General features: G+C 39.0%; 1 protein-coding gene across 3 annotated transcripts in view; it reads left to right on the forward strand.

Moving 5' to 3' along the window:
- Nucleotides 1-7,999, forward strand: part of LRRC8C (leucine rich repeat containing 8 family, member C) — a 92,262-nt gene extending 84,263 nt beyond the window's left edge. For all 3 annotated transcript variants that reach the window (XM_010860379.1, XM_010860380.1, XM_010860381.1), the window contains one exon: nt 5,542-7,999. In XM_010860379.1, the coding sequence (XP_010858681.1) occupies nt 5,542-7,815 (2,274 nt within the window). In that variant the 3' untranslated portion in view covers nt 7,816-7,999. The remainder of the gene's footprint in view (nt 1-5,541) is intronic.
- The last annotated feature ends 2,954 nt before the right edge of the window (nt 8,000-10,953 follow it).

A 10,953-nucleotide genomic window follows, 5' to 3' on the forward strand; every position in this document is an offset into this window, starting at 1 on the left:
TGGGTTGCTATCAAGTGTGTACATATTCCACATAAAAATGTATCTCTTTGCTGGTATAAATTTGGCAATTATGATTTTAAATATTCGATTTCTTTTTCTAGCTCAGAGCAGCATTCCAGGATATAGTTTAGATAGGTTGCTTCAGTTTTTTAAGGAAGTTTGAATTTTACTTTGTTTCTCTTAAAAACACACCGTGTAGAAAGCAAAATCAGGAAATGCAGTTTATTTCATTGACCCTACAATTTTTTTCCGAAAACAGCTGTTGTGTTATCTGAAAATAATTTGCAAATGGGAATTCATGTATTTGGCTCTTAGTGAGCCCATTTCTCCAACTACTGCAACCTTTGTGTTTCTTTTCCAGAAATATTATCCACGTATTAGAACAGTCATGGAATGATTTTACATGTATATTTTTTATTCCTCTAGGAACTTTAGTTGTAAAGTCTTGAAGAGCATTTTATATACTTTGTTACCTGGATGTCAGCTGCTCCATAGGATATAGAGGATATTGTATCAAATTCCAGTCCATGAGCTCTCTGTATTCTAACAGACTCCTGGAAGAATTAGGTTCTCATAGTCCCAGTTCCTTCTTCCATGGAAACAATTTAGATTATAGATTTTTAGCATCCCAGGCAAAATCTCCTTGTCTGTTCAGTTTTGATCTAAGCATTAAATTATTTAGTCTTTTGCCTGTGATTTCTACAGTTCATTCATAATACAGAGGTCTGTGTGTGTTTAGCAGATTTTACCAAAGGTTTAGGGAAGAGTGAAAGGTATTTACATCTCCAAATGGAAATAATGAGTATGCAGTGCAGCCTCCTACCACATTGCTTGTCCTGTTTCCTTCGATTCTACCCCTCCTCTACTGATTCACCTCCCCCTCCCTCCAACCCTGTTCATCCCACTATAGCATGGGCGGTTTAGCCATCTTTGTTGCTGGTTTCACCTCACTTTTGCCCTCAGTGACTCATGCCCTTCTATGTACAGCTTTTCCTTATTCTGAAACTAACTTAGGTATTTGCTTTAACTTAGATGATTTCATTCAAGAATTATTCTCAGAATTTCCCTGGTGGTCCAGTGGTTAAGACTCAGGGCTTCCCACTGCAGAGCAAATGGGTTTGGGTCCTGGCTGGGGAACTAAGATGCTGTGCTGCACAGCCAAAAAATAATAATTATTATTCTCAAATCTGTTCTTAGAGTAGTAACTTTCTTACCTTGATATATCGTGGATCAGATTCTCCTGTTCATCTTGCTTTTTAAATTTTTTCTCTACCCCTTGACCCCGTTTCTTTCCCCTCTTTCTCACCCTTCCCCTACATAAACACACTGTGTAGGTATAGCTCTAGTCTCGATGCTTTTTTCCTCCAAAGGCAGTCTGAGAGTTGTCCCTAGAAGAAAGGCATTGCATTTCTCATCTGTGTGACACATGTATGGTACAAGCTGGTGGTGATGGTCTGAGCCTTGATGTTCTGCAGAACAGGATATGGTGGTGGGGCTTTCTTCCTGCTCTTACCCTAAGCACTCTTCCTTAGTCCTGCACTGCAGCCTGGAACCCTACCATTATTCTTTGGAAAAAAAAAATTGCAGCTATTCTTTAAGGCTTATTTTGTACTCTAATCTTTAAATTTCTGGATTAGGTAAAGAGAAGTGAGATATAGGTTTAATTGGGCAAGCTACTCAAAAGAGCAGAAAAGTTGAAACAAAATCTTTTAAGTTCTTACAAGCTGCTGTTTACAAATATCCCACAAAACACCCCTTACTCTTTTCTTTTTTAAAGGAAGCCTTTCTGTCTTCTCTTTCTTTTACTGTACCTTTGAAAACATTGATGCTTTTCCCAGTTCTTCTCAGTGTTGGAGTGTTTACAGTAATCATAGAAAGTAACTTCCTTCCTCTCTTCTATGGCTACTGCACTGTTTAAATCCCCACCGTCTTTTCTCTTGGGCTCGGCAGCCTGCCCTCTTCCTTCTCATAGTGCCAGATAGACAACCTGCCATCACATCTTTGGGAATTCAACTCCAAGCTGTATCCCTGCTGGAGTCTTCTTGTGATGTGTCCTCTTAGCAGTATGAGCAGCTATTTTGCTTAGTGACTAAATTCCAGCATCTTTTTCTACTCTCTGCTCATTTCTGACTAGTTAACAGCTTCTGGAAAGGATATCACTGTCTTTATCTTCCTGGGATTTAAATAAGCACATTTTAAAATGACATCTTGAAAGATTGAAAGAAATATGACATCGGAAAGCTGAGAGGAACTTCCAGAGTTCATCTATATATTACCTTCCTACGTTGGGCCGTTCTCTTAAAGCCATCGTAGCAGAAGTTTGGAGAAACGAGCAGACTGTCTGAAGTGGTGCTGTTTCATTGCTGTATGAAGGTTGGCAAGCTGTTGAAGTTCGCTGAAGCTTAGTTGGGTTCTTCTGTAGAATGCGGAGAAAATGACCTACTTCTGTAGCATGGCAGATGCTAGCCAATCAAGTGCGTTTGTCCTGAATATAAAGATGTATCCCAGGAGGGCACACAACTGAGCCAGGGAGACACAAGCAGGATTTCAGGCCACACTTGCCCCTCAGCTGGACACCCTGGTGCCTAGCATAAACTGAAACCCTCTGCAGCAGCCAGGCTCTGGAGGTTAATCATCTGCCCCCATGAGGAGTGAGTCTGGAGAAGGGCAGGGCAGGAGGCAGTACTGGGACCATCTGGGTGCTTGGCAGGGACTTAGAACCTCCAAAAGGTACCTACCTGCCTTTTTACCTTCTGGCTGATCTTGCTTTACACCAATGCGTCTATGTTTTCATCACATCATTAACAATGTCATATTAACATACTTGGAGAAAGAAATGGCAACCAACTCCAGTATACTTACCGGAAAAATTCTATACACAGAGGAGACTGGTGGCCTGTAGTCCATGGGGTCACAAAAAATCAGACATGACTGAGCACAGCACGGCATTAACATCCTAGCTCAAAGGTGTCACTCTTGGAGAAGGTGCTGGGGAAGCATCTCTGTCCATACTGGTCTCTAGCCCCCACCTTTTGCCTGCTTCACAGGTGTGTTCAGTCGCCCAGTTGTGTCCAACTCTTTGCAACTTCATCAACTGTAGCCCGCCAGGCTCCTCTGTACATGGGATTTTCCAGGCAAGAATACTGGAGTGGGTTGCCATTTCCTTCTCCAGATAATTGAAGCTTCACAGATAATTGGAGCATTAAATGAGACTACAGTTGGGAAAACAGCTAGAACATGACCCCAGCCACTGAATTTCTTTTTCTGTTTGATATTTCTGCAGGGTAGACTCTAACATCTGTCTAGGCTTTCTCCTACTATTTTCTGTTCCAGGGGTTTCCATGGTACAGTGCTTAACCCAAGAAATATAAAGGATGCCCTATTGAAATATGAGATTAAAATGAAAACTTTATGTTTATTTTAAACCTAAAGGAAAAATAAGCTTTCTAATATTTGGCTGATGGATTGGCAATACTTTATGGTTATAATTATAAATAGGCATATGTGAGTGAGTGAAAGCCACTCAGTTGTGTCCAATTCTTTGTAACCCCATGGACTATACAGTCCATGGAATTCTCCAGGCCAGAATACTGGAGTGGGTAGCCTTTCCCTTCTCCAGGGGATGTTCCCAACCCAGGGATCGAACACAGGTCTCCCTCACTGCAGGCAGATTCTTTACCAGCCAAGCCACCAGAGAAGCCCATAGACATATATATGCACACAAATATGGACGTGTTTAACGCTTTTTTTCTCTGATACAGGTAAGTGATTAAAATGTTTGTTTGAAGACATTCTCAAACATTCTCACACCACTGTAGTCATGGAACCCTCTGAATGCAGTCACATTTGTTTTTCTTCCCTGCCTTCTTCTGATTTCCATAGTAAATGGTAGCCCCTGGTGTATCTTCTAGTCTACAGGGCGTTTATATATCTTTATAAACAAAACTTCCTCTCTTCCCCCTAACCTCATTCTTTCATTGTTATCCACATAGGATATGGGAAGAGATAAGCTTTTCCCCTAAAACATGTATAACTTTAAAAGGTAATTTGTTACTTAGGATGAAGTAAAATTGAGATCTTTTTTATTTAATCCTAGAAACTCAGTAAAATAAAATAAGAATGTGGGTTCTGGGTCCAGGTGGCCTGAGCTAGATGACATTAAGCAAGTTGCCTAACCTTTCTGTGCTTTCGTCTCCTCATCTGTGAAACTGGGGTAAAAAGAATAATCTGCCTCATCAGGTTAAGGTGACAATTTTTTTTTTCCCCCAAGCTGAATTTATTTATTTATTTATTTTCAAATTTTATTTTATTTTTAAACTTTATAATATTGTGTTAGTTTAAGGTGACAACTGAAATAAGTAATATCTTTGACATTTTTGGAATAGAATTGCATATTAAACACAACAGAAAGTTTGTTGCTGCCATCACTGTAATCACTGTCCTTAACTTTATCCCTAGGAAAGATCCACGCCCAGAACTATGCAACTCTGAGTTGGAATGGCTAGCATCCGTGTCAGTTCTAGACTCATCCACTTTCTCAGCAAATATATACTGGTGGTCTCCTATATCAGATACTCAACTAAGGGCTGGACGCTCCACTGCATTGTCAAACCTTGTACAACACTTCTCTCTAAGGGCGTGTATCTCCCACGTCACCAACTTGTGGTCATATTCCTCGTGCCATAACAGTCCACTTTGTAATAGACTCAGTGTACGCTTCGTGTACTTCTTCCTGAAGATGATTCCTCCAGGTTGATTCAAAGTGTAGTTTGCCTCATCCTATTTCATCTTTGGGAAGAAAGTGTTCTCTCTTACTGAAATTGCAATCTTATGAGACTGCAGGACTTAGTAGGGCTTAATATGATTTTCAACAAACTGAAGCATTAGTAGGGGAATAGAAGTTAATGTGATATTTTGTGTGAAAAGACATAACTATTTTACTATCAAACATTTCTATAGTCTTTCATCTCTCTCTGAATAAATAGCTTTTAGAAAAGCATAGTAAATTCCCATTTTATTAAAACTAGACATATTCATCTATGCATGACTAGGATATGGGTAGAAAGAAAAGAGGAAATGATAAAGACAGGAATTTCTCCCATATTTCCTCCTTTTAATCCTTTTATTTCTCGTACAGAAACTAATATAATGTTGGGAGCCATCCAATTCAAGACTGAATCTGATAAGAGGATGTACTTCCGAGACCAATGACTGATTCCCCAAAGGCTTCAGTGAAAGAAGAAGTGCAAACTTTTTTAAAATACGTGAAATGTTCTTCAAATATTTGTCATGCACTGTTCTGTGTGCTGACAAAACTGCTCCATTTTGTGTCATGAGTTAGATGTGGCAAACAAAGATAAGCATTTCATTTTTCTAACCTGTGGGCTAAGAATAAAAATCTCGTGCTGGAATTGAACATTGTATTCTCCAGGCAAAGGAAATGGACGTTTATTGGATGTTACTGCTGCTTTCCTTCTCACTAATGACATTATGAAAGCTCTTTGAGTAATATAATTTGGAAATATTATTTCTGTGTTTCAGGTCATGCAAGACAAGATAATCTGCCTTCCGAAAAGAGTACAGCCTTCTCAGAACCAGTCTTCTGTTTCAAATGTCTCTCAAGCAGTGGCCAGTACCACCCCACTGCCTCCACCCAAACCATCTCCTTCTAACCCGGTCACTGTGGAAATGAAAGGGCTGAAGACAGATTTGGACCTTCAGCAGTACAGCTTTATTAACCAGATGTGCTATGAGCGAGCCCTCCACTGGTACGCCAAGTATTTCCCATACCTAGTCCTCATTCATACCCTGGTCTTCATGCTCTGCAGCAACTTTTGGTTCAAGTTCCCTGGCTCCAGCTCCAAAATAGAACATTTCATCTCAATCCTGGGGAAGTGTTTTGACTCTCCCTGGACCACACGAGCCTTATCTGAAGTGTCTGGGGAGGACTCAGAAGAGAAGGACAACAGGAAGAACAACATGAGCAGGTCCAACACCACCCAGTCTGGTCCAGAAGGCAGTCTGGTCAATTCTCAGTCTTTAAAGTCAATTCCTGAGAAGTTTGTGGTTGACAAATCCACTGCAGGGGCTCTGGATAAGAAGGAGGGTGAGCAGGCAAAAGCTTTATTTGAGAAGGTGAAGAAGTTCCGGCTGCACGTAGAAGAAGGTGATATACTATATGCCATGTATGTTCGTCAGACTGTACTTAAGGTTATAAAATTCCTAATCATCATTGCATATAATAGTGCCCTGGTTTCCAAAGTCCAATTTACAGTGGACTGTAATGTTGACATTCAGGACATGACTGGATATAAAAACTTTTCTTGCAATCATACCATGGCACACTTGTTTTCAAAACTCTCCTTTTGCTACCTGTGCTTTGTAAGTATCTACGGATTGACGTGCCTTTATACATTGTACTGGCTGTTCTACCGTTCTCTGAAGGAGTACTCTTTTGAGTATGTCAGGCAGGAGACTGGAATTGATGATATTCCAGACGTGAAAAATGACTTTGCTTTTATGCTTCATATGATAGATCAGTATGACCCTCTGTATTCCAAGAGATTCGCAGTGTTCCTATCTGAAGTGAGTGAAAACAAATTAAAGCAGCTGAACTTAAATAATGAGTGGACTCCAGATAAACTGAGGCAGAAGCTGCAGACAAATGCCCATAACCGCTTAGAACTGCCTCTCATCATGCTCTCTGGCCTTCCAGACACTGTTTTTGAAATCACAGAGTTGCAGTCCCTAAAACTTGAAATCATTAAGAACGTCATGATACCAGCCACAATCGCGCAGCTAGACAATCTCCAGGAGCTTTCTCTACACCAGTGCTCAGTCAAAATCCATAGCGCAGCATTGTCTTTCCTGAAGGAGAATCTCAAGGTCTTGAGCGTCAAGTTTGATGACATGAGGGAGCTGCCCCCCTGGATGTATGGCCTCCGGAACCTGGAGGAACTCTACCTGGTTGGCTCTCTAAGTCACGATATTTCCAGAAATGTCACCCTTGAGTCTCTGCGGGATCTCAAAAGCCTTAAAATTCTCTCGATCAAAAGCAACGTTTCCAAAATCCCACAGGCAGTGGTTGATGTTTCCAGCCATCTCCAGAAGATGTGCATACACAACGATGGCACCAAGCTGGTGATGCTCAACAACCTGAAGAAGATGACCAACCTGACAGAGCTGGAGCTGGTCCACTGTGACCTGGAGCGCATCCCTCACGCCGTATTCAGCCTGCTCAGCCTCCAGGAATTGGACCTCAAGGAAAATAATCTGAAATCCATAGAAGAGATCGTTAGCTTCCAGCACTTGAGAAAGCTGACAGTGTTGAAACTCTGGCATAACAGCATCACCTACATCCCAGAGCATATCAAGAAACTCACCAGCCTGGAGCGTCTGTCCTTCAGTCACAATAAAATCGAGGTGCTGCCTTCCCACCTCTTCCTATGCAACAAAATCCGTTACCTGGACTTGTCCTACAATGACATTCGATTTATCCCACCTGAGATCGGAGTTCTACAAAGTTTACAGTATTTTTCCATCACTTGTAACAAAGTGGAGAGCCTTCCAGATGAACTCTACTTCTGTAAGAAACTCAAAACTCTGAAGATTGGGAAAAACAGCCTATCAGTACTTTCCCCCAAAATTGGAAATTTGTTATTTCTTTCCTATTTAGATGTTAAAGGCAATCACTTTGAAATCCTCCCTCCTGAACTGGGTGACTGTCGGGCTTTGAAGCGAGCTGGTTTAGTTGTAGAAGACGCTCTGTTTGAAACCCTGCCTTCTGATGTCCGGGAGCAAATGAAAACTGAATAACTTATTTTTGTTTAACGTTTGACTGAAACATGCTTCTACCAAATACAGTATAAATAATTAGGTAGTCTTAATGCCTTTCCTACTTTATTATTATTTTTCTTCTTTTTCGCACAAAACAAAATGTACACAAAGAATGAGTAAGGAGTATGTATTTTTTAATAAAAATTTAATTGTATTTTTTCAATATTAGTATTTTAAAGATTTATTTGTCCTGGAACCTAATGTATCTATTATTGTTTTCTACTGACAGAGACAGATGGTTCCACCTGTTTTTGTTTGGTTTTTTTGTTTGTTTGCTTGCTTGCTTGCTTGTTTGTTTTGGTTTTTTGGTAAATTCTTGTGGAAGGAAGGGAATTTTAGGTTGCATGCTTTTGGTATTTTTTAAATCGATGAAGATACTTTGCCAAGGTCATTTTTTAGCTTGTTTACATCTGTACAGGGTCTTTATTTTTGTTTTCATTGTATACATTGTATGTGTATCAAGGAATCTCTGCTAGTTATTTTAATACCAGCTGCCTTCTGCATTGGTCAAGTATTTCGTTGTATAGAAAACTCTTCTCTGGAGTATAAGCTCACATAAGTGCATTGTCATGGACTATTATTTTCAAAATTTCCCCTTGCCTCCAGCAGAACCCTAAATTTTATTCTTTCACATACCTGACAGTTATTTATCATTAGGCAAGGATTTTTTAAGTGAGTAAGGACGATAATCTTCCATGGTCAGCTTGCTTGGATTGGTCATTTATAATTTAACTGATGTACATTACTACCAACATTTTTAAAATGTTGAAAATATTTCCTTCAGTGAAAAAAGAAATGCAGAAACTCCTCCCCTTTAATATCAATGTTGTTATGTAGTTGTGGTGAACAACCTTAGAAAAGCTAATTTATTTTAATTAAAATAGCTAATTAAATTTAAAAATCAGAATCAGAAGCCTGCTTTTTAGTAATTTAATCATCTTTGATATCTTGATATGTGAATACATCCGATGGGAAAAAAAAAAAAACAGTGCTACTAAAGCACCCTGCTAAAGAGCTGGTGCGCTCCAGCTAGGCACGCTGGTTCCTCTGGGCAGTGTGGCAGTGGTGATCTCTATTCAAATTCTGCCTGTTACACAAACTAATCAATGTATACACACACATATATATATTAATCAATCTCCCTCAAGTCAGCCCTTGCTATGAATGCTAGTGATGCAAGCACAGAAACTCTATCTGTTCTCTTTGGCTTAAAAAAGTTTATCTCATCTAAAATAATTCTATTCCTTTATTTTTTTAAGTGTGAAAAAATAGCTGAGTGGATATCACTTAGAAATAATTTTTGCCTGGTGGCCAGCAGTGTTTTTATTTTATCTCTCTACTAAAAAATCCAGCATAGTGGAAAGTGAAAGTAGCTCAGTCGTGTCTGAGTCTTTTGACCGCATGGACTATACAGTCCATGGGATTCTCCAGGCCAGAATACTGGAGTGGGTAGCCATTCCCTTTCCCAGGGGATCTTCCCAACCCACGATCAAACCCATGTCTCCCACATTGCAGGCGGATTCTTTACCAGCTGAGCCCCCAGGGAAGCCCAAAATGTATGGGTCTTGGGCAAAAGTTTTCACTGATTATTAAACTGTGTAGAACAGGAAAATGGAAACACTATTTGTGCCCTCAATCCAGGACCAGTGCTATCTATCATGGGAATTTTGTTTCATGTTCCAACTTCACACTCAATGTTTTCAGAACCCTAGTCTGATCTAAGACGGTTTTGTGACTTAACAAAAAAAAAAGTAGGAAGATGGTTTAGGTTTCAAAATGCTGGTTTTAAAATTTACTCCTTGATCCTGGTAAATTTGCTTAATGACACTTTGAGTCATACACGGGACACAGCTCTACAAACTACTCAGCAGATACATGTACCTCCATTGTATTTTAAACGTTATACATCATGGGGTAAAGGATTTGGGGAAGAGATGCTTTTCATTTATTGAATAATTTAATCATGTAGACCAAAGTGCTTTGCTGTTTCTGCTCCATGTTTAAGTGTTAGAATGGTGATTTTGTATAGCTGGTTTATTTTGACCTGGAATTGAAACAATATGTTTAAAATAGCAACACAGTTTTACTTCTTTGATAAAATATTCAATTCTAGTATGTTTTTAGGATCTTGATTATGAACCATGAGTTGTATTTAGAGACATAGCACTACCTGTTTTAAACAAACAAACCTGGAAGATTGTCCGTCACTGAGCATGACAAGAATACCCCTGTTGAAAGGTGAGCTTTGATAACTACTGTTAAGACACTGGGTGCATTATTCTTCTGGATAAAATTTATACTTGTTTTCTATATCACCCTTAAAAAGGGATCTATTCAGGTTAAACATCATATTTATGCTGAAATCTTTATCTGGTGTTAACTTATAATCTCCCATGGGTTCATAACTGAAGTAAGTAACTAGTAATTAGTCTTTGTGACAACTTGCTCAAAATGTCAAAATAATTTTATTTACTTCCTTAATGATTTCACAGGTTGACCCTAACCTAAGTTCTAAATAACATCCAGTAAATCAGTATAGTTCTGAGTTTATGGTTTAACTAGGAAGGAAAATTCCTAGATGTTTGTTAGATTTTATAAAAATTCAAAATGTTCGAACTTCATCTTGAGTCTCAATTTTCCAACTTGACCCTTTTAAATATTGTATATTTTTGTTCACATTCTTAAGTAAAAAGCATTTAATTACTCTTTAGCCGTTAAATGGGAAACTCAGGTAAATGAACTGCTGACTTTTCTAAAGTTCTTTAATGAATCAACTCAGTGTTAAAAGGAGTATTTACCTAATCCTTTTCATATTTTTACAAGTGCTCTTGCTAAAAAGGAACAACTAGCTCTATTTCTCCAACTTCTATAAGATTCATGAGAAACTGCTTATGTAAATATAAAAGCAGCATACATACTCAAGTCCTATGGCTACTGGACACCCTTGGTGAGTATGCTTTTTGGTCAGTTTTAATGGTTAAGTATAGATCAGTTGTTGGTGGATGGTCCGGTTGAAACACAGCATCTAAGTATATCCTAGTGGAACTCACCTAAAAAGACCACACCTCAGAAAACTAGTTATTTGTTGGGTTTTCACTCACTCTGTTTTGTTTTTAG

The sequence above is a fragment of the Bison bison genome, unplaced genomic scaffold (genome assembly GCF_000754665.1).
Source record: "Bison bison bison isolate TAMUID 2011002044 unplaced genomic scaffold, Bison_UMD1.0 scf7180017864466, whole genome shotgun sequence".
NCBI lineage: Eukaryota > Metazoa > Chordata > Mammalia > Artiodactyla > Bovidae > Bison > Bison bison.